The 24,185-nt window shown below is 52.7% G+C and overlaps 1 protein-coding gene across 4 annotated transcripts in view; it reads left to right on the top strand.

The window, feature by feature from the left end:
- Positions 1 to 24,185, top strand: part of Mgll (monoglyceride lipase) — an 80,495-nt gene that overhangs the window by 36,714 nt on the left and 19,596 nt on the right. For all 4 annotated transcript variants that reach the window (XM_010617256.3, XM_010617249.1, XM_010617243.2 and 1 more), the window contains one exon: positions 5,998 to 6,104. In XM_010617256.3, the coding sequence (XP_010615558.1) occupies positions 5,998 to 6,104 (107 nt within the window). The remainder of the gene's footprint in view (positions 1 to 5,997; positions 6,105 to 24,185) is intronic.

The raw sequence follows: 24,185 nt of genomic DNA, 5'->3' as shown, positions 1-24,185 counted from the left end.
TTGGCCTGTTGATTTTCTAGGAGAAGCTTGCTGTGGATGGTTTTCCTGATGTGAACTTGGCTGTTCTCAGAGGAGGAGCTCAGGACCTCGCTGTCATTGGGAATGGCTCTTGCTTTCATCAGGAGAGCTCTGATCTTTTCCATGAGCATCTCTTCCTGGCTCCAGTGTGGATCCCTCACCTTGGTGGCACAAATCCTTCATCTCACTGGCGTAGGTTTTCTGGCTTCCACCACTGGCCTTTGGGCCTTCCAGGTGCAGATCCTCAATACGGACAAGCAGGAGACATTGCTGCGGGTGCTAGGCCATTGGCTGGACTCGAGGAGGACATTGCCTTGGGCTCTAAGCCTTAACTGGGCTTGTGTGGGACACTGCTGGGATTTAGGCCCTCAGTTGAATGTTTTGGGCCTCTAGTGTGTGGTTAATCTCTCGTACTCCTTACATTTGAATCTTTGGGTAATTCTCATAAAATAACCTTGTAAGTTATGTGTCCTGTATTTAATGTATTCCCTCACCCAGTCCTGCTGACTACAACAGGAGGGTTAAGTGAGTTAATTCGGAATAACATTCTTGGACCCAGATCTGGCCAGTGCTGTTGTCAGCTGTCAGCTCCGGCTATTATTTGGTGCCTAGCTGTGTTCCAGCAGCACGCTGGGCTATTTTCCATAAACTCCCTCAATCAGAGCTCACAAAGACCCTGTGAGATGGGCATTATTGATCCACCTCACAAAGGAGAAGTCTATTTCTAGTTTCCCCGCAGGAGAGTTTGGAGCCCCTGGCAAGCGCGATTCTATTTTCGTCGCCTGGGCACTTTCTCACTGGGAGAGAGAGGAGCCCAAGTCCTCCCGGATCTCCTACCATGGAGGGGATGGAAGTTAAATTTGGATTTCCACGGAGCCCACCAAGCTCCACTTTAGTTATAGGAAAGGGATCCAACACTCTCTCACAATCCCACACGCAGACCGAGGACAGACGTGCCTGGTGAATTTTTTTAAAGTCATAAAATTTGGCAGGAAGGAGTTTGGGGTAGATGTTGATGAAGAAGCAAGTGATTCCTTGGGTTGAGTAGGATGCTTGGGGAATAAGCAGGGACTAGGGACAAGTAGGTGCCCTCCTGGCCCTTCCTCCAAGGTCATCCTCGGGGTCATCAGGGCCACTCAGAGCCACCTGCATTGCTTCCTGGGGTGAGAACAGACATTGCATCCCTCGGAATGGATATTTCCTACAACACAAACTTACAGTTGTCCTGATCTTTCTTAACAAGTTGCACAGAACATTTCTCAGAGTCACTCAGTTACCTGAAGGGCAGGCTGGTGGCAGCCTAAGGTCATGCCTGCAGCTCCAGGAGGTGCCCATGGGCAGATGGGGTGGGCAGAATCTGGCCGAGTCTGAGTTTTGCAATGGGTGGTATGGGGGCCCTTGGTAGAGGTGGGCATCCTGACATCATAGTACAGGGCTCTGTTAAGGCCGCCGTGGCTGTTGGCCTCCGTACCCCCATCGTCCCACCTCCTGCTCAGCCCCTCCTGGACCAGGTTGCTGGCAGCGCCAGTGAAAGTGTGACTGGTCCGTGGTCACCAACCTTCCTCCCCCTCATTGTACCTGAGGTGGATGGATGAGGATGCAGAGGCCTCACTGTCAACTCTAGGATCTTATTTCCTCCCCAAGCCCCTGTAATCAGCATCAGTGTCCCCATTTCAAGGGTGGAGAAACCAGAGCCCCACAGATATAGGGGCATCAGTTTGTGGGAGGTCCAGAGCTGCAAATGAGCCACCCGTGCCATTGGAGAAATGGCTTCAGGGAGGACAGTTCCAGGCAGCTTTCTGCAGCCCAGGACATCCAGAGCATCCCATCCACTTTTCTCCTGTGCCTTGCAGCACTGGCTGAGGTCGGTGCGGTGGGATGATCCCCACTTCCCAGGCGAGCAGACTGAGACCTGAGACTGGATCACGTCAGCAATTAGAAAAGCTGTGTCCTCAGACTAGAGTGTGGCTGCAGCAGCCCTGGTTTGTGCATTCTTCGAGGTTCTGCTGGTTGCATTCATCTCAGGGCTGCGAGGGCTCGGCTGGGAGCGGCCCCACCTCCTGAGGCTGAGTGCCAGGCTGGCCATCTGCTCTCGGATGGCCTCCCCCTCCCCAGCTGCTGATTCTCACTGGCTCTGACTGATGCAGCTGGGAGAAAGTTCCAGGAAAGAGGTCTTGGCCAGCCTCTGCTGCAGCCTTGTTTTCTGCCATGGGCATTGCCATGTTGCGTAGATGGCTCTGCCAAGATCACTGGGCCGCTGCTCTCTGTTGAGGATGCAGAGGGACGGAAGGACCACTTTCCCTGGCCTTACACAGGGCCCGACCACGTCAGCTCCTTGACAGATATCATCCTTCCTCTCTGGTTCTGTTCTGCACAGTAGCCTGGCGAGCTCCACAAAGCTGAAGTCACACTGGGTCACGGCCCTGTGAAGACCCTCCCCCGAGTGGAAGAGCAACCTCAGGTCTCACTGCTGGCCTGGGGCCTGCGGTGTGGGCACAGCCTGCAGCCTTTCCCGTGGAGTGTGGCTTCTGCCCGCCCCTCTAGGACGCAGCATACTCTGTGCTGGGATGGGCACACCAGGGGCACCCTGTCCGCCTACAGACCACCGCTCTCACTTCCTGGGCTCTGATTCTTGGATGCATCACTTGAGGACCTTGCCTGGCCACTCCCCGGGGTCCTCCAGTGGGGCTCCTGTCGGCCTCCTTTGTGTTCTGGCGCCAGTCCCCATCTAGGCTTGGGTGTGTGTCCTGGGTGGACGTCTGCTTTCTCGCTGGACTGTAAGCTGTGTGGGGCAGGAACAGCAGACCTGTGCTCATCTCCACATCCATGTCCCCAGGGCCTGGTGCTGCCAGGCTCTCAGCCATCTCCTTGACTAAGACGCCGTGGCTGCCAAGCCCGGAGGCACAAGTGGCTTCCTCTCTGTCTTGCGGAGGACATGGGCTCAGAGCCATCGGGCAATGATGTGCCAGGCTCACCTGCGGCCACACTGACGGTCATGTCGGGTGGTTTGCTCTGGGGTTACAGCCTCCCGGTGACTATGATGTGTGTTTACTGCCCATCTGGCTTCTCGGTGCTCGGACCTGGATGGTTTCAGAGCGGAAGATTAATCCCAGTGTTCCACAAAACTCCTAAGGAAATGTTCCCTGGGGAACCACCTTCCAGGGGTGAATATAGATATTCCATCAGAAAACCTGGAGCTGGGAACTGCCCCTTTCCCATAGGGGCAAATGCTAGCAAAAGGTGGGATGCTTGGAAGTCTGGGACCAGATGGGGGACTACGGGGAGGGATGGGAGGAGACAATGGTGGCTCTGCCCACAGCAGGTGTGTGGGGGTCGGGGAGGAAGAGGCAAAGGATTGGAAGCCAGGTGGCACCAGCTCAGGAATGCAGCCCAAGCCGGGGCGGTGGAGGGGTCCTCCAGTCACTGTCCCAGCTGCATTCAGCTCTCTGTGCACCAGCCTGTCTGAGCTGGACACGCAGGACTAACAGACCACGCTTCCGCCCTAGCCGTGCTCGTGTTGGCTGGAGGAGGCAAAAGAAAATGTGTCAATCGACAAATAACTGTAGATGGTAACAGATACTGGAGAGGCCACACCAATCAAGTCAGAAGAAGGCCTTCCTGAGCCAGAAACCCACATGACAGACAAAGCTGGATGCAAAGATGGCGGGGGGGTCCCCAGCAGTAGCGCCAGTGGGCACAGGCCTGTGCACAACCAGCTTGAACAGGCTAGAACCAGCTCACACAGTGGACTAGGCTGTGTCTTCCCATCAGGGCATTTAGTGCCGTGGCATGGATAGCTGGAGAGCAGCTTGGGGAGACCGTTCACACACACCGTGGAGGTGGGCAGACCCACAGGGCCCATGCCTGAGCTGCAAAGTCGGGTACCTGAGAAAGGCCCAGAGCACTGAGCCCGGAAGGAGGGCGGTGGCAGGGCTGTGTGGGGAGCCAGCCCCTCTCAGTTGCATGGCCTGTCCCTGGAGGGCTTCAGGCAGAAGGGCAGCGTGATTTGATTTTACTGTGCCAGACCAAGTCCACAGAACAGGCTCAGGTTCAGAAACCAGTAAATGTGGGAGCCAGAGGCAGTGGCGGGGGTGGAGAGTGTTGATGGATCAGAATTGGGTGAGATGTGAGCCAGGAACCAAGGCGAAACCTACCGCAGCAACATCACACTGGAGTGGGGCCAGGACGGGGTGTAGGGCTGGGTGTGTGACTGGGGTTGGGGGTGGGGTTGCGGGTGCAGGAGGCTGAGCCTGCAGGTACAGTGAGAAGGGAGGCTGTGACCTGTGTTACCTGCAGTGGGACAGCCGTGTCAGCTTTCAGAGATGATGGCAGTGATCTCCAGAGGCTTTGTGCCTCTGTAGACATGAAAACCCCTCAGAACACTCACCCTCATTTCGAGCATAATTGTCCCAAGGTCTGTCCATTGGACCTCAGGGTAGAGGGCGGCTCCATCACCTTCTCTCCACTGTCAAGGCCTGTGGACCACTATCGTCTGTACCCCACAGTCATTAGACAAGGACCTCTCAACCCTGGCTGGCCACAGCCCTGGAGGGGCTCCTCCCACCCAGACTCATTAAGCCCAGAGGTCTGGAGGGTGGGAGGTAAGGACCATGCCTTGGGACTTCTGGACTTCTCGAAGGTCCCCAGGTAACTCTATGGTAGCCACTGGGTTAGAAGGACTTGCAGCAGAGTAAGTGACCACATGTTTTCCATGCATTACCTAGGTCGTGGGTTCCATCACAGGCATAATGGCAAGGCCACGAGGGATTGCTCCTCCTTGCCTTTGGTTCGCATTAACTGTTGTTGGCCTGATCCAGCTGCTGCTGCGGTCCCCAAGGACGTGAAGGGCTGAGCCCCATGGGGCGCTGCTCCTCCTAGATGGGGAGATGATGGCTGGGTTGGAGGTTCCAGCCATGCTGCTTAGCACCAAGGGAAACAAGGAAAATAGCTATGTCCATTTGCCCAGATATCTGTGAGAGCCGACCAGAGGGCATGGAGGATTCTCTTGTGTTTTAGGAAAGCGCAGGGAGGACAGAGGCCAAAAGTGTTTTGGAAGAATGAAGTCACTCCAAGAATAAAGTACAGTGCTGCAAAGACAGCAGTGCCGTCCCCCGGGTTGCACAGCACGGCTGAGAGGAGGTGTGGGAATGGTACAGGCCCTGGATCATATGCAGGGTGATCAAAATATAGGATGCATTTTTAAAAAACTGCTACAGTAGAAGACACACGGCTATGAATCCCCCTCAGAACACCCCCTCACTTCCTGCACACTCATCCCACCGTTCTTGCCACTTTCTGAAGCAGTTCTGGAGTCCTCTTTCGTGAGTGTCTGTAGGAGGTGTGATAAAAAGTACAGTAAATGCTGTTGCCAAGTGCTGTCCGGTGGAAAGGCAGGCTCCTAGAACTACGGTTGTGCGCTCATCCACCTATTCACTGGATCTGACATCGTGCGACTTCATTCTCTCCTAAAGTCCAAACGACCATGAAAGGGGAAATTCAGGACATCGAGGCAGCCAAGGCAGTGCAGCTAATGCCACACACGAAAGATTACCCCAGAACCTGATATGCACCGGGCCCTGCTTAGTGCTGCTGGGCTGGGGTGCATATGTGGCTCCTGCCTTCAGAGAGCTGACCTTGTTGGGAAGCCAGGTAGAAGTGTCCAGAGCTGTGGCACAGTGAGGTGTGTGCGGAGGGCCCCAGTCTCTGAGCTGACATCTGCGGCCTGTGGGCTGTGGTAGCACACTGGAGCCCTGACAGCCAGGGGCTGACAAACTCTGATTTATATATTTTTACCAGCTTGCTGTGTGGCTTGGGCAGTTTACGATGCTTCTCTGAATCTCATCTGTAAAGAAGGAAAGCACACAGTGAGCTCCCAGGGAGGCCAGGATTGGCCCTGGTCCTCTGCGAGGCCAGCATGCGAATGATACCCTCCTTCCTAACATTTAGCCTCCCTAACGGGCTCCCTTCTTACCTCTCCAGGGCTCTGGTCTTCGTGTCGCACGGCGCTGGGGAGCACTGTGGCCGTTATGATGACCTGGCTCGAATTCTGGTGGAGCTAGACCTGCTGGCGTTTGCCCACGACCACGGTGAGTCCCTGGGCGCTGTTGTTGCTGGCCAGAGAGCTCCATTCTGCACCATGTCTGTCCATCTTCTCCATGGCTTTCTGCTCTGTACATTGTTCTCAGAAAAAACATGGCTATCACAACAGGAAAGTATGTCTGACCAGCAGTTTCTGTGGTATCTGAAGCTGAATGCAGGCTGACTGGAAACGTCTTGGAAACCTAGAGTTGGATAAGGTCCCTAAGAACCCACCCCAGGCCACAAACTCATTCTTAGATTTACAGAGCACTGCTTCTCTAAACAGGCTTGGTTTTTTTCTCCCAGAGGACTTCAAATGGATGTGGTGAGGCAGGGCAAGTTCATTTTAAACTGGGCCCAACCACAGGAGTTTATAAAACATCCCAAGCCAGGAGAATGTAAAAGTCTCACAAGGCCATCTTGGGTGAAAGAAAACACCAAACACACACATGCATATAGACGTGTGCACATACACAGATACACGTTTGCATATGCAACATGCACACACACATACCCATATGCACACAAACTTAGACATGCATGTAGGCGCACAGTGTGTACCTACATGCACGCACATGTGAGCATTCATGTGCAGTGTGCACATACCCGGGCACACATGTCCTTGTGTACACACACATGTGCGCACTTGTGCACACACACCTCAAGCCAGCTGATTCTTTGTCATGTAGCAAAGCCCACAGTAGCCATCACAGTACAGTGTTCATTGCCCAAGTTGGTCTGTGGCCTCTCCGTCGTTTTTATGACAGCCCTCATGGCTGCAGAGTCCCTGATGTCATCCTGCGCCTGACAGCTTGAGCTCCCTATGGCTGAGCATGGCATCACCTCTGTAAAATTCTACCATTCCAGCCCAGATCCTGAAGCCTGTCACATCTGATTTGAAAGTAGATAATTAAAGATGTCGCTGGAAAGAGAAGCAGGAGAGCTGTGGCAGGGGCCTGGGAATCCTGTAAAAGGAGAGAAAGCTGTGTGTGAGTCGGCAGAAGCTCACGCATGAGGAAAAGCCGGCTGGGGCATTTTGTACAGAAAGATCTGCAAGTCTGATTTGCCAGGAGCCCTTTTAAAGCCAAATATATATATATATGTAAGTGTCCTTGTGACTGAGAATAGTGAACAGATTCTTTCCTGTTACAGTTGCAGAGATCTTCAGAGCTTTGTGGCTGTCCCAGGAATGTTTCAGAGACCAAGAAATAACGTGCTAGGATTATCCCCGTGGCTTTTACTGCGGGAACTGCATCATCATTCACTTGGGTACTTTTCACACTAAGGGCTGAGACAGGAACTCATTGGTTCTGATCGCATTTGCCTCCATTAAGGTTAGAGGAATGCAGCTCACTGGGCACCTCAGGTTGCAAGTTTCTGCCTTGCATCTCAGTGACAGCCACCTTCTTAGCAGATACACTTGGTCAGATCTGGAGGATTAAGTAAATGTTGTGCTTTACTCTGTCCGATGGCGGCGCTTGGAAAAACAATTTCAAAGGGCTCCTTTTTTAGAATAAAGGGAGAAAAGCAAAACCTCTTCCCCACTTTTAATGGTTCCAGAGTAACAGCTAATGTGGGGAGGCAGGGCTGTCTCGGACCTCCTAAATACAGGGTGAAAGTGGCTCTTGGTGTTTACCTGACTCAGGTTCTTGGAGTGACTCTGTGGAAACCTCTGGTTCTTGCTAAGGGAGGCATCAGATTCAGGAAATGGACCTAGTGGGCTGTGTGGGGAGACTTTTGTGGCCTGCAGATGGGAATGACCTGGGCTGTGTGAGCAGGAGGAAGCAAGTGGGTGGGCTGCCGGGTGCACTGCTTGATGTGGTGGGTGGGCTGCCAGGTGTGGTCCCAGGCCAGCTGGAGAGCAAGGCCTGGGCTTGGTGATGCTTGCTTTATTCCCATCTAGCTGGGGAATGTGACAGGCAGGAGGAAAAGATCGGAGCCCCAAGCTGCTGGTTCTAAGGCTGGCTCTCTCTGCGATGTTGGCTTTTCTGTTCCAAATGGCTTTTGAATGTAAGTGTCACCTTCCCAGGGAAGGTGGGGCATTCACTGTGCCACTTGGAGGTGTGCTAAATCTAAATGCACATGGCTGAAAGCACCACTGCAAGCCCACGGTCGTCCCAGTGCCTTGTCAGCTCAGACCTCCCATAGTCCTCACCTGCTGTGGCTTTATCACAGTGTCACTGTGACCACCACGCCGACATCAGCAAGGCTCAGCCTCAGACACACCTGGGCCTAAGTCCCCTCTCAATGGAGAGTCCCAGCTATCTGACCTGAGCCTTGTTCATCCATCCCAAGCCTTAATTTTCTCATCTGGCAATGGGGCAATCCCCCTTCTTGCCTCAGTGAGGCCCAGCTGGTATGCTGTGTCCCAGAATGGCCACCATCCCAGGTTCTGCCCAGAGCAAAGCTGAAGCCAAAGGGCTGGGACCTGGCGCTCCTGTCCCAGCTCTGCTGCCTCCAGCTAGGTCCTCTCTTGGGCCTTCCAGGCTGCTGAGAAGGTGAAATGAAGCAGTAGGGGAAAACGCTCTACAAAGTAGATGGAGCTGCTGCGGTGGTTTCATAGAGGGTTTCAAATAAATCCTGTATTAACTGATTTGAATCACGTGGGTTGTGGTGCCTGACCACACTCCACTAATGTGTCACCATTAAGGTAGAAAGCGGGGCACTCTGGTTGTGGCAGTCTGGCCATCCTTCTGAGCTTGGTGGGTAGACTAGGGTGGCCAACTGTAGCTTTGGGTTCCATTTTAACCTTTGAGGCTTTACAGAATGACCCCAGGGGTTTGAACAGCTTGCCAGCGGTGAATCATAATGCTCTGAGCCTGTTGTCCCAGATGTTCAGGAGATAGAGGTGGGGAAATCATGACATCAAAGACAGCCTGGGCCACTTAGTAAGACCTTATCTCAAAATAAGAAATAAAAAAAGGCTTAGCTGTAGCTGAGGGGGAGAGCAGCCCTGAGTTTCATCACAGTACTGGAAAATAAAACTCATTAGCCTGTAGCCTTCTTCCCCAAGGGCACTATCTCCAGTCTGACATACCCCTATAAGGAACAGGAAACAGGAAGTTCTGACATAAGAGACAGGAAGCAGGAAACAATGGAGAGGAAGGAGCAGGGCTCCCCCAGGTGAGGGCAGCCATCTTTCCTAGAGGTGCCAGCACTTTGTCCCCTGACTGCAGCTAGCTGCAAGAGACGCAGGGAAGCATCATTTGCTGACTGCTGAGCTGAATGACACAGGACTCTGAGACAGAAGCTGGGGACTAACCCTGGAGGTGGCTCATTTTTGAAGAGTTTATTATTTCCTGTGCTTTCTACTTGATGTGTCTTTCATCTCATCCATCCCTGTATTCTTTCATAAGGTTGGAAGCGATGGTTTTTATTAGCGTCATCAGTAAGTGTTGGTACAAGTCTCTAACTGCGCCTTCCCTCTGAGCAGGGTGTTGTACTGTGAGAATCTCCAGGTACAGTAACTCCTGTCCTAAAGGTAGCAAGACCTGTCTTCCCCAGGAGCAATAAGCAGCTCCTCTCTAAATGTGTAACTTTGTCATAGTGCTTAACTGTGTGGTGTGGTGACTATTCCCTTATGGGTAAGGCCAATCTTAATATGTTATGCATTAGCTTCTATTTCTGCCCCTATGTCCTTCTTGTCATCCATGCACAGCCCAGGACTAAGCAGAGATTTAGAGACCTCACCAGTGCTTGGGGAATGACTAGAAGATAATACCAGAGATTAAACTAGACCAGCATTCAATGAAGACCAGAAATGTTTGAATATAAGTAGTTAGACATCCATATCAGAGGGTCTGCAGGGGGACATTGGAGCAGGGTGGACAGGGTGACTGCTGGTCAGGGAGCAAGAGCGGCCACTAGGGGTGCCTTGGGATGAGCAGGGCTGGTGTGGGAGAGATGCGGCCGGTCGTGGCTGGAAACCCCAGAAGACGGTTTCCTGTGACAGTCTAAATATGGCACAGTGGAAACTGGGGCTTCCCTGCAGGCGGTCCCTAGGTCCCCCAGCTGCTCCGGGTGACTCACTGGAAACCCCTCAGTCCTGCATGACACCTGGCAGCTCCGACTGCAGACAGCGGTGAAGAGGGCTGGGGACTGTCGAGGGGCAGGTCCTCTTGGGAGAGGCCATGGTCAGTGCATCCTAGAACCAGTCATCAAGAATCTGCTGCCCATAGCACCAGCTCTCTGCAGGGCACATTTGGGGGAAGGACCCGCTTGGCGTGCTGAGCCCCAGGTCCTGGGTGACAGCACAGAGGAGACAGAGCACCAGAAAAGGTGCATTTGCTGGGCCAGGACTTCTTCTCTTTTTACAGAGCATAAAGGAACCATCCTCGACTGATTAACAGTGAATTAATCATCTACAAATATTTGAGGGAAAGTGCTAACAGCAGGGTGTGTGTGCATGTGCGTGTGTGTGCGTGTGTGTGTGTGTGTGTGTGTGTGTGTGTGTGTGTGTGTGTGTGTGTGTGTGACACCCAGGGGAAGAAAGAAGAGGAAGTTTGGAGAGATCGGCTGTGGGTGGTGTTAGGTGTGATTCTCCTCGAGGGGACAGAAAAAGAATACTTAGAAAATCCAGAGGAAAAAAGAAAGTGATGATGTATGTGTGTTTTCCACACAGGGAGACAGATTTTAGTCACTGTCCCTTGAGGGATGTATTCTAAAATAGATTGCCATCAGCTAAAAGTAATACATTTTTGTTAGAAATATTTGGAAAATGTGTTGACAATTTTTCTTGCCTTAGTAAACACAGGGGTGGAAATAATCGAGTGGGTCGCCCTTTAATGGTTCTGAGTCCATGGGGGCCCAGCTTGAGTCTGGATGACAGGGAGCCCGAGAGCAACCTGCAGGGGAGAGAACTGTGCCACACCCACTCCAGGCTGTACAGCCCCCACCCCATCTTCCTTCTTTATTCACAGCTAATAAACCTTCAGGGTGTGTGTGTGTGACTAGAGATGGAACCCAGGGCCTTCACGTGAGCTACATCCAAGCCCTTATTTAATATTTTAGGGTCTTACCAAGTTGTCTAGGCTGGGTTTCAACTTGCAGTCCTCCTGCCTCAGCCTCCCAGAGTGATGAGGTTATAGGCACTACTGGGCATAGCTCAAAACTTATTTAAGAAAAACCCATCCACTCATTCAAGAAGCATTTATGGTCTTCTGTGTGCTTCCATTGTGGAAGTAAAAGACTAAGACAGGACCCTGCCCTTCGGAACCCTGCAGTCTCATGTCCCGCCCCCAGTGCCATCAACCATGAAATGCAGGATTTTACAGCTGCCCTTTGGGTAAGTTGGGCACGGTCTTTGTGAGCCCGGCCTGGCCGCTATTGCCTGTGTGTCCTGGGGAGGGTTTTGCACCTTCTCGGGCCTCCCCTGCCCCCTGAATGAGGGTACGGGGTGTAGGGGCTATGGGATAGGATACCCAGGAGCCACGGCTAGTGGCGGTGGGGGTGGTGACTGGGACTTGCTGCGGGGAAGGTGGGTAACTTCAGGGACAGAGGTCGTAAAGGTTAAACATTTCCTAGTGAGACCTTCTTTAAGAACTAAACTGGGCCAGGGATTTACAGTACCCCCCCAAAAAATAATAACAATAGTAATAACTAAATTGAGACTTGAGACTTGGGATTTGAAAGAAAACAATTCATCACAGATTCCTTTGTCATAGAGACTGATGTCATGGCTTCTAGGATCCTTAAAACTAACAAAGCCACTCTCTCCAAACTTCTGCAGGGCTCTTCTGTTGTTGTTTGTTTTGAGATAGACTCTCCCTACTTAGTTCGGGCTGGCCTTCAACTCACTATGTAGCCCAGGCTGGCGTGGAACTCACAATGATCCTCCTGCCTCAGCCTCTGAAATGCTAGGATTATAAGCATGCACCACCACACCTGGCTTCGGGACTCTTTTTGAGGGCACCAGCTTGCAGCGTTCTTCATAAAGAGCTTCCCTTCCTGGCGGACGAAGAGACCTAGATGGACAGGGGGAAAGGGTCCTTAGAACGCAGACGGGGAGTAAGTGGAATTTGGCAAATGCCAAACAGAAGGGGGCCAGCACCACCCCCGGTGGCTTTTGCGTCGGCTGTGCCTGAAGTAGGGTGCAGTGTGTCTGCAGTTGAAGTCGGAAATACACACTGAGCACTACGGTAAGCAGACTGGACAGCTAGTGTGTGGGAACCGACTGTGCACTGAGCCTACTAACTGTGAGGATCTGGAAGTGACGTAACCTGAGCCAGCGCCTCCAAAAGGCACAGTACAGCAGAGGAGACAGATCCACTTTCAAAGGAAGATCATGCCAGTGGCACTGCTCCTACCTCACAAGGGCAAGGTCTTGAGTTCCATTCCCAGTACTGGGGAGGGGGGAGAGGAGGCGGAGGAAGAGGAAGAGGAAGAAGAAGTAGCTGCATTTCTGGAAGTTTCATCTGTTGACTTCCTTTTCTGTTTCCACAGCTAGAACTTAGTCATGTGGCCACAATTGCATACTAGGGAGAGTGTTTTGCCTGGGCCCACTGCTGAACTGAATAAAATCAGGTATGAGTTTCTGAGAAGGGAAAGAACGGATATGCGGTAGGCAAGGAGCAGTGTCTGCTGGTCACTGCTTGTCCATGGGAAGTGACTCTCCTTTCCACTGAGCGTTGTAAACCCTGGATGAATGTGTTGGGGAAGGAATTGGCAGGCACGGGACAGCACCTGTGACTCGTGGCCAGGTGAACAGAGGCTGTGGATTGGGTCGCTCTGGTCCACAGCGGGGAGGCTTGGCCAGAAGACAGTTTTATGTGCTCTGGGGCCCACAGCGGGGCCCCTCACTGCGACATCCTCTGACAGTGCCACACCCCACCCTCTCCCACATCCTAGCTGCATTCAGAAGCAGCCGCTGTCCCCTTGCCTCTTGTCATCCAGTCCCCTGGGTGGACACCTGCCCGTGTCTCTCCGGGCTGGGGGGTGTGCATGTCCCCCGGACGGAGCCGTGAGCAAAACTGCACTTGCCCTCTCGCCCACCCTGCCCAAGGAGCAGGCACACACACAGCTCTGGTCCCATCAGGGTGGCAGAGGAGGAGTGAAATGGCCTGGATTCAGGTTCTGTCGTCCCTTTTCTCTCCGAGGCTGAGCAGTGCACAAGGTGTCTCCGAGGGGATGAGGCTATGTCCTCGAGATGCCTGGTGACCGTCCAGACCAGCAGCACATCCCTGCCCCGAGGTCTGGGGACACCCCCGATTGCTGAAAAATATGAGCAGAGAACTCCACTTCAGTCACTGGGTTCTCTCACAGTCCCTCGCAGGTGTACAGGGCTGTGGGTGGGTGGGTACAGTGATGGATCCAGGGAGTGCTGAGCTGTATGTCCAGCTCTTTTTTAAAAAAACTTCATTTTGAGACAGGATCTTATAAATGGTATCCAATTTGTAATCCTCCTGCCTCAGCTTCTTGAGTAGTTGGGATGAGAAGTGTATGCCACCCCAGCTGGCTAAGTAAATTTTTTAAATGAGATGCCACCTAGCCAGGAATTATAGCTACCTAAAGACCCTGGGTACTTGGACATGAGCACACACCCAGAAACATAGCTCATGAGGCTCAAGCCCCAACCCCTGTCCATTTGCCCAAGGGCCAGGAGGTGTGGGCCTGCTGCCAAGCACGGGGAGGGACCTGGCATGAGGCGACACCTTCTTGGCCTCAGCAGAGCCAGGATGCCTCCTGCTTGTGGACCGTGCCCTCCTTGCTCTGCTGCGCACCCCAGGCCTGTAGAGGGGAGCCGCAGTGCCCACAGGGACCAGGCCCAGGGTGGTGAGAGCCAGGCTAACATCTGGATCCCAGCCCCGCCGCCGGTTTGTCCTGCTGCAGCTCCTACCGTGTGAGGTACAGCGGGCCAGTAATGTGGCAAAGAATTACAGTGGACCAGGGACACAGGAAAGGCAGGGGCTGTTGAGATCCCTGAGTCTGGAGAGGAATCAACAGTCAGGTGGTGACGGCTCAAGGTTTTTGTAACCAGATGGAGATGGGCAAGGGCTGCATGTGCAAAGGTAGAAATCTTAGAAATGGGTTTCCAGGGTGTCCTGTTGTTAATTTTCTAGGAGCACCAGTATGAAGCAGGTTGTTCATCACAGTTGGGAACTGTCACGCCCCTCATGAGGCCTCAGAGAGGCTCTTGAGACTTACGTGAGGCATCTGGGTATTGGGCGTTTGGGGAAGTCTCTAGGAGAAGAGGACGGCTTCTGTGCGCCTCCTTTTCTCTCGGGCTGTTTTCACTCCTCCTCGCTGTGGGGCCCCACGACTGTCCAGGATGCACCGGGCAGGACTGGGTCCACCCAGAAGTCTGGGTGCTGACACACCGACCCCTTCTGACAGCTCACTTCTGTTTCCGTCCCAGTGAAGCAGAGGTGGCCACACTGCCTGCTCGGCCAGCTGTGGGGAGGTGACCCAGGTCCTGCCCCTGAAGGGTCCCAGCTGCAGCAAGAGGTTGGGGACTCCTGTGCCCGGGACACCGGGTGCCCACGTGGATCACACTGCTGTGGAGCAGTTTGGGTCCCTTGGTGTCAGGGCCCAGATCCAAGCAGCCGAAGAAGATTGCATCCGGACTGAGTAGCGCAGATTTCCTCCTTCCCTTACCCTTCCTTTCTTCCTTTCTTCTTGATGCTAGGGATGGAACCCAGGGCCCGGCTCTTGCAAGACAAGCACTCACCACTGAGAAGCACTGCCAGCCCCAGACATTTTTCCTGATCAGAGTTCCCCCCCAAAACATAAGGTGACAGGTGTTGAGGTGGCACTTAGATTGCACGAGGTGTCGTAAGTCACATAAAGATGATGTCACCTGTATGGGAAGTTGCATGGTTAATATTGCATGCTTTTCCCAGGGACTTAGGCATGTGTAGATCCCGTCCCCCGGTGGGCAGGAACACTCCCCACGGAGGAGCAACCCTGCAACTCTGCGTCCCTGCCTAGCTGTTTTTCTTCTTTGCATTGCCTTTTAGGGCTATGACAGTGACAAGACTGCTTCCCCAAAAGGAGGAGGTTTCCTCAAGTAGTCTAAGCACCACCCTCTCTCCTGGGGATTGGAGGAGTCAGAGTGAGCTGGGTGGGGATAGTGATGGTAGAGGCTGGTGGCCCAGCACTCGGTGGGAGCTGTGGGAGGCACCGGCAGGGGAAAGCCCAGGAACCCAGGTGCAGCAGGGCCTGGGTTGTCAAGGCTGAGCCTCCTTGCTGAATGTGGCACTCACAGGACGCTGCTCAGAAGTGACAGGACAGGGGTAGCCGGCAGGAACGGTGAGGACACAGCTAGGGGGATCACGAGCTGAATCCCTGGAAGCCACCATGAGCCCCAGGAGACAGGGCTCTCCCCAGGGCCACCTGCCACTCACCCTCTGGTGCCAAGTCGGAAGCATCTGTCCCCGAGGGTGTCAGAGACCTGCCTGTCCCCCGGACCCAGGTCCTATGAGCCACCTTTTGGTCCTGACTTTGACTGAGTCACCTGAGGCCGGAAGGAGACGCTGCCACTGTGACTGTGTGCTGACCTCATTATTGCCATCTCAAGTGAGGACAGTAGCAGCCACAGAGGTGACATTTATGCACAGCTGTACGAACACAGTCAAAACTCAGCCAAGCAGTGTCAGGAGCAGGAGTTTCTTACATCTGGCCAGGTGTGCAGGAACCCCGCTTGCCACCTCTGGAACAAGCTGTCTTTAGGGCAGAGCCGGGGGGATCGGGATCAGAGGAATGTGGGACATGGGCCTCGCTGACTTAGGGTCTCATGGCCAGGGGCCGTGCACACTTTGTGGGACACTGAAATGGCACTGATGGTCCAGCACTCCTGGGGAAGGAGTCCGAGACCAGACTCTCAGAGAAGCTGGAGGGATTCCTGTGACAGTTGACTGCAACGCCAGTCATGATTTCTGTGGCGTCGTGTCCCGTGGGGCCCTGTTGTACTGACGGCTTTGAGTATGGAGCCCTCTTGTCTCTGTGATGATCCCTCTTCTGCCCACAGGGCCTGCTCTTCTCTTCGTAAAGCAGCAGAGGAAAATCTTTTCTTTCTTCACTAGAGGGCCATCGAGTGTGCAAAACCAGTCAAGGGCATGGCAGAATTAAAGGGAGGGCAATTTTGTTGCCCTCTTAGGAAGAAATGGCCACTTTGGCGCGTGTGGCAGGAAAGAAGACGCCCCTGTGTGTGACCACTTAGAAGACAGAGTGTGGTGGAAGGGACTGCGAGAAGCCAGGCAGGTGGGAGAGGAGCCCTGGGGTCCAGGCGGGGCAGGGATGGACTTTGCAGTAGCCCTTCATTCACTGTTGGCTTTGCTCCCCTCGGCCATCTCAGCGTGTGCCCCAGGGAGTGCTGTCCCATGTGGAGAGGCCAATCTCGTGGTAGACAGCTGGGGACATCCCACCTGCCCATCCACGAGGGTCCTCAGGTACACGGGGCCCAGGATTTGCTGGCACCTTGGCCGTGGAAAGGCCTCCAAGGTGTGCTGTGATGGGAGAAGAGTCTGGTTTCTGGGGCAGCAGGGGACGGTTGCAAAACAGAATCCCATGGAGGATGGACTCATGTTTGGAGCATCCATGCCGGGGACCTGCGGGCAATGTGAGGGACAGTGGAGCTGCGTTTGTGGACTGTCTCCTAGGATACGTGACAGCTCCAATCTGCCTGTGCTGTTCTGGGTGACCCAGTGTCATTACCTCTCTTTGCCTGCTCTGGTGCCAAACCTTTCCATTGGCCAGAGCTTCACACTTAGAAGGGAATTCCTGAGGGCAGTTTAATCGTGCCATAGTCAGTCAGTCCGCTGTGGCTGTGTAAAAAATACCCTCGGAAACCTCAAGGCTTCAGGCAGCAGCCATTGACACTGAGTGGGCGAGGTCTCTGACGTGTGACCCGCAGGGCTGGGCGAGGCAGCCCACAACCAGGAACGTCGGCTAGTGGCTGGGGTGACGGTAGTAACGGAGCTGGGACGTTTCACAGCTGATCCAGCCAGATGACCCAGGCTTATGACCCTGGTGTCAGCAATTTCAAGAGACCACGCAGAAGCTGTGAGTCCTTTGAGCCCAGGCTCTGCGGCCCGGGCGCTGTGTGGTGTTGGAGTCTGGCCTCTCTGGGAAGAGCCAAGCCAGGGCCGGGTGCAGAGGGAGAAGTCGGAGTCTCCATCAGCTTCCCCAGAGGCCCAGCGAGAGTGTTTCAGGGAACTCAGAAGATGTGCACTCCTTGGAGGGGTTTCTGATAATTGCTTTTCTGTCCCAGGCAGTTCTCACTGGTGGTTAGGGAATTGTCTGGATGGCACGAATCCAGGCCTCTGAAGCATCAGCACCGAGAAAGGGCTCCTGAGCTGATTGTCACACGTCCCCTCCCTCCCGCCCTCCCACACTTGGCTCATTCATTTCCTAATGCACCACTGTGACTGCACTTCCTCCGCCTCTCTGGACCATGATGATTGCAGGCTGATTGCACGGCTGGCTGATTTTGCTTCCATGCTTGAAGTACCTACGTGTTGGTGGGATTTTAAAAAGAAAATAGGCCTTTCTCCTGCCTTCGTGACAGAGTGCCAGTTCATTATAGAAATGTTGGAAAATACCAAAAAAGGATAAAAAATGAAAATAGCCATAACCACCCAATTACCAGAGACAACCAGAGAGTTCTTTTTCGTGGTATATTCTTCTAGGTGTGTGTGTGTGTGTGTGTGTGTGTGTGTCCAGATGAAAAACCAGTGGGGTTTTCTTGGGGGAAACAGCAATCAGAGCGATCAAATAATCTACCAAGGTCATAGGGGGCAAAAGCAGCAGTCAGGATTGGACCTTCCAAAGCCTGCATTCTTGTGGGCGTCTCCCAGCACCCCTGCTGGCCCATGGGCTGTCAAGCACACGGAGGCAACGCAGCCATCAGCACTCAAGGGCAGTGTGGCCACACCTGCAGGCCTAGCTGTACTTGGAGCCTGAGGCAGGAGGAGCTCAAGCCTGAGGCCAGCTTGGACAACTTGGTGAGATCTTATCTCAGAATTTAAAAAATATTTAAAGCACTTCCTATAATGTTGTGAGGCTCTGGGTTCAGTCCCCAAGCTGGGGGAGAAAAAGTCTCTTTAATCATTTACTGACACAAAGTTAATCATAAGGACAAAGAGAAGAAGTGGTTTAAAGTTAATCGTTCTCTAAAATCCGGACATTTTAGAAGTTTGCCTAGTTTGTCCTCTTGTTGACTGTCCCTTTGACGCAGTTCCCCTCTGTTTGGATCTAACACATCCAAGTGTGTGGGAAGGTTTTTTTCTTATATTAAACATTTTTTTTTCCTGAATTCTAAAAGCCCTTGGGATCGCTGATTGCTGGATTCTGCTGTTTGCCCGAGGCATTCTTTGGAATTTGCCTCACATCCTGGTATTCTGCTATGGATTTCATAGTCCTTGATCTGTCAAACCGGAAGTTTCTGGTGGTGAGCAGCTCTCCCTACCCCATACCTGTTTAGAAGCCAGAGAGGAAGATCAGGCTGGTGTTTCCGGAGGATTCCAGTCAGTCCAGAGTGCCCAGCCGGCAGCATTGCCCAAGAGAGAGAATCATGGCGTAAGGCACAGGCGTGACACATGGGAACGTGATCGCTAATCCCGGACCCAGCCTCTCTCGCGCTGGAAACCCAAACTGTCATCCCGCAGCACCGTACAAAAGGAAGATCATCGCACCCGGTGCCAAGAACCGCAGTTATGACACTTTTTGTCATGCTGTTTCCTCTTATTTATACAGTGGAGAGTATGATGTTTTCAAATAAATCTCTAAATATGAAATCCTGAGGATGCTTTACTTTGCAAACGCCGCACCGGAACAGCCTTTTAGTTGGTTACATTATAAAGCATGCTGTCACCGCTTTAAAAAAAAAGATCTGAGTCGGAATGTGTTTCCATAGCCCATATGCTGAATTCTGGCATCTTCATACCTTTCTCAAGCTGCTGCCAATTAGTGAAGAAATTAATTTCTGCCTTTATCTCCTTTGTGAAATTGAGTAGAGCATGGAGGCTGCAGAAGGAGACGTCTTCCTCCGGCTGCGGTGCCTTGAGCCACGGAACTGGTACGTGGCTGCAGGCTGGGTCTGGGGGAAACCAGGATGGCCGCAGACAGGAGGAGGAGTTGGCTTTGTTGAGAGAGACATCCTGTTTTCCAGGCCAACAAGCTGTGATCTTGGACTTTTTGCCATATGCATGTTTTGGGGGGGTAGAGAGAAAGGGAAATGGCCAAAGTTCCTTGCGCTGGGGGAGGAAGTGACTGCCTGTGGGGACAGGCATTTTTTACGTCACCTGTGTCACCTCACTTGTCTCATGCCTTTGACCTGTGCCTCCAAGTCTCCCTTGGTTCCCACACACTGTGGCAGGATGTTTCTAGTAGTCGTGGAACATGCTACATGGCTGCCAAACGTTCTTTTCTGGTGGCAGCAAAGGGACATAGGCTTGTTACTTTGAACGTGGTACAGGGCCCATCTCCTCACGCTTTGGTATGCAGTGCTAGTGGCCATGAAGTTTCTGTCCGCTGTTGGCTGTCTCTGGAGCACAGAAGACAAACCAGAGCTGCTTCAGACAGTGGGCTGGGAAGGCATGATGCCACACGCCTGTCACCCAGCGCTCGGGAGGCTGAGGCAGGGGGTTCACTGTGAGTTTGAGGCCAGCCTGAGCTACGTAGTGAGTTCGAGGCCAGCTTGAACTACACAGAGAGACCCTTTCTCAAAAGAAAGAAAGAGGGAAGGGAGGCTGGGATGGAGGAAGGGAGAGAGAGAGAGAGAGAGACAGAGAGACAGAGAGAGAGAGCACTCAAGCATGTGCTTGTGCTGTCTCCTATTTATAAAAGCATCATCAAGCTTGGGCTCAGAAGACAAAAAACTGTCATGGGGATATCTGTGAAGCTGGACATGTAAGTGACCCCTGGGCTGGTTTTGGGTCGAAACACTGTGGGGAGCATTTGACAGAGCTTAGGCAGCCATGGGACTCTGCCTGCCATTAAGACTTCCGAAACAGCTGGCCTGTAGCCTGAAGTATTTTCAGACCCATTGTTTGGGTGGATGGATTTGTTCCCTGGCTCCTCCACTAAAGGTAAAGAAATGGGTCCCCAGAGGAAAGGGGGTGGGGTGGGAATTTAGCTCAGTGGTTCTGTCACCTGCCTCGCTAGCTCAAGGACCAGAGTTCGATCCCCAGTACCCACCCCCAAAAGGAGGAAGAGCTGTAAGCGCAATGGTGGGTAAGGCTGCTGGTTCCACTCCAGCACCATGGAGAGAAGAGAGACGGAAGCAAGCAAAAGAAACATGTGCGTAGAGAGACATGCTCTTCAGACACAGTAGATGGCTTCCTGTGAGGTTTTCATCAGGAGACCAAGAACCACAATGGAAAGAAGGTGGCCTCCGCCATCTACTACTTAATAATGAAGACATGGAGCCTTTACCCGCTGTGTGACGCCTAGACCTCCTCATGTAGTTAGAGCGCATATCTGGTTCTGAGTGCACGTCTGTCTCCAGAGCCACACCTGCATTTCCTGGGTTCCTGTGTGTGCTACACCCAACGCCAGCCAGCATACAGCACACACCTGCCTCCCTTTTTGTGTTGCCCGGCAGGAGGGAAGCAGCACCGTGCAGGAGCGTCATCTTTGCTGTCCCCTCCAAAGCCTCTGTTAGGTCCCACTGTGGCCCTGCCTGAGCCTGGCGCACAGTCCAGAAATAGCTGTATCTTTGTAGGTTTGTAGATGCACAGTGCCCTGGGCGGTGGGTGTCATTCAGCAGTGTGAGGTTTGGGGTTTCTTTCTCCCCACAGTGTGCCTTGAAGGTTTCCCCGGCCGGCAGCCAGAGAAAGAAGACCAGACTCGGGACTTCAGTACATCTGGTCAGTGAAGGCAGGAGTAGTGTGTTTTTCAGCTTTAATTGCCAAGAGTTCTCTGGGTCTGAGGCTGTTGTGCAGATGTGGTGTGGGTGATCTCAGGACCCACGGTCCTCCAGGGAGGGTCTGTGTTACCCTGACTTACAGATGAGGAGGCTGGGGCCTGTGAGGCGAAAGCCCTGCAGGAGGTCTTTCCGGGCCCGGTCAGCTGGCACGGGGGCATTTGGTGATGCCAGAGCCACCTGCTCCCTTCCTCCTCTGCAGTTGCCCCTTGTGCTTTTCCGGCTTTTCCCCAGAGGTGAGCATGACCTTTGCAGACAGAGAAAGATGCAGCCCTTATTATTTTAAACCCAGGTACAAGCATACTGCATTCTTATCTCTGCGGCACCCTCTACATACAAAGCTCTTGAGACACTGTCTCTCGGCTTCCCTTGGTAACTCCCCATTGCCTTTGGCCGCTGCACACTTGAAGTTTGGCTGTGACATGAGGGCCTGCACACCATCGTGTTTTTCATCTTAATTAAAGTTAGGGATAACTGACCCACGTGGCTGGTGGCCACCCTGCAGGGCATGAAAATCAATAGATGCACGTCACTGCATTCCTCGGATGCACTGTTGGCAGCATCTAGGGACCCAGTGGCTACTGGCAGAAGCCAGGCCCCATTGCCCAACTGGTGCCCTTGGGAGTGCTCACCCCTGCAGAGCCAGCCTGGCGAAGCTAAGCAGCATGCCCACGTGGAGGGGCCAGAGGCCAGTGGCCCAGCTGTGTCCTCTTCCTGAACAGGGAGGGAGGGGTCAGGGCTCTCACTGCAAGATGTTTCTGACCCCGGCAGGTGGCTTCTGCTGAGGGCTACCTTTGCCACGTCCTTCACTTATTTGCCTGAGATCCCTAGGGACAGGGGCCCAGTTGGTGTGTAGGCCCCCTGGGGAGGCACCTGGGCTGGCCAGGAGACAGAGAGCATGCGGGAAAAACATGGGTGAAAGCTTGCATCACACTTGACTGCGGGAGGAACAGATGAGCTGGACATGAGGTCAGAAAAGGACACAGAGCCACTGTTTCGCTGCCCCCAGCTGGTCCCTGCCCCAGGCATGGTTCGGGCAGTGGGTCTGGGTACAGGAGTCTGCAAAGGAGGCTGTTGAAGGTGTGGCCCCTCATTCCTGGCGAGCTCACTGGTAACCTGTGTCCTAGCCTAGGCTTGAGCCCACCTTGACAGTTTGGGCAGGGCAGCCCCTCCAGGATCTGCCCAGAACCAAGAGAGTAGGGCACAAAATACAGAAAGTAAAAAGGATGGTTGAGCTGGGCCCAGTGGCAATCTTCTGGAGACTCAGCTACTCGGGAGGCTGAGACAAGAGGATCACAAGTTTGAGCCCAACCTGGGCAACTTCTTCAACAATTTATGAAGACCTGTCTCAAATAAAATATTTTTAAAAGTTGGAGATGTACAGCTCTGTGTGAAGGCCCTGCTAGCAAGTGTCTATAGTCCCAGCTCCTCAGAAGGCAGAGGCAGGAGGCTCTCTTGAGGCCAGCCTGGGCAATAGAACAAGACCCATTTAATAATAACAATAATGATAATATGCATGACAATAAGAGAGAAATTGGGATAAACAAAATTTAAAATATGTTCTATTAAAGTATAAGGAGAAAAGCTAGATGTGGTGGCACATACCTCTAGTCCCAGTGCTTGGAAGGCTGAGGCAGGAGAATTGCTGCAAGTTTGAGGCCAGCCTATGCTGCACGATGAGTTCAAGGGCAGCTTGAGCTACACAGTAAAACATTTTCTCATAAAGCAAACAAACAAAAAAGTCAGTGGAGCAGGGGCATGTCTGTAACAAGGAGATTTTCAGTGCTTTTGCAGAATTACTGCTTCAAAAAGGAGATGTGTGGCTTCCCCTGTCGCCAGAGTAGTGGCGCTGAATCCCTGGTGAGTGGCCATTGTGGAAACAAGGCCTACAGCTGTCTCAAGAGTCATTCATGGAGCACCTGCCGCCCAGCAGGCCCTGGTCCAGCCAAACCTGAGTCCTCCGGGTTGTGAGGACCTCAGTCTCAGAGGACCCCCTGCTGGCCAGAGGACAGAAACCACTCTGAACATCTCATTGCCACAGCACATGAAGGGCCCGAGGTTATGGAAGGGAAACTGGCGGGTGGGTGTGTGCAGCAGCTGGAAGGGGTGTGAGAGCCCCCAGGGTCTTCCCTCCAGCCCCCTACAGGGCCAGGGCATCCAGGCAGAAGGCCCTCAGCTCTTGTGGAGTGTGCAGGTCCTGGAATGTGTGATTAGAGAGTCAGAGGGGCCGAGCTAGAATCTGTGCACTGTGTTGGGAAACAAAGGGGGAAGTGTGGCCAGGACCACAGCAGCTGGGGAGAGGTGGGAGTGCGCAGAACCGGGGCTTGGGCAGCAGCAGCGAGACTAAGATGCTGGCACAAGTTATATGACAGCAAGGGTCTCAGCTCCTGCAAGTGACAGAGGAATGCAAAAAAACGAAAGTGATTTAGGGGCCCAGAAAGATTTGGGGCAGGACGTTGTGGTGCACACCTGTAGTCCTTGCACTCAGAAGGCTGAGGCAGGAGGATCACTGTAAGTTTGAGGCCAGCTTGGACTATGTAGTGAGTTCAAGGCCGGCCTGAACTACCTGGTGAGACCCTGTCTCAAAAAACAAAACAAAACAAAATCTCTGCAAGTTATTTTTACATGATTCAGTCACCTTTATCTTTATAAATGTGCATTCATACAGAAAATAAAATCATAACTTTTGAATAAAGGTACTAGATATATGAGTGTTTACAGGAATATTCTTTCAGGAAATATTCTTTTGTGCATTTGAAATTTTTGTAATGAAAATGTTGAAGAAAAAAGCTGGATAGGAGCTTGATTTCACATAGTGCAAAATCTTCAGGATCTATTGTCAGGTGACCAAGCCAGTTACAGATCAGGATGTGTTGTAGGTGATTTTGTCTTTAAGACAGGGTGTGTTATGGAATATTACTCAGCCATAAAGAGCGAGAGAATAGATTCATTCATAGGAAAATGGATACATATTGAAGATATACTCCTAAGTGAAATAAATAAGTCACACATGTGTAAATACCAAATAGTTTCCCTGGTGTGAATATTCTGCAACAATGCATAAGATTCTAATAAGATTACTGACATTTAGAAATGGGAGGAAAGGAGCTAAAGGTGTAGGGAAGGTGTGATACGTAGGGGAAGAACAAAAAGGGAAAAGAAAAAAATGTGAGAGAATGAAAAGATGAAAATAAAGTGTTTGTAGATGGGGAGGGGAGGAGGGGGTGAA

This window comes from Fukomys damarensis, unplaced genomic scaffold, assembly GCF_012274545.1.
Source record: "Fukomys damarensis isolate Sample0158 unplaced genomic scaffold, DMR_v1.0_HiC HiC_scaffold_37, whole genome shotgun sequence".
Classification (NCBI taxonomy): domain Eukaryota; kingdom Metazoa; phylum Chordata; class Mammalia; order Rodentia; family Bathyergidae; genus Fukomys; species Fukomys damarensis.
Note: the sequence above shows the minus strand (reverse complement) of the source record. Positions and strands in the feature narration are given on the sequence as shown.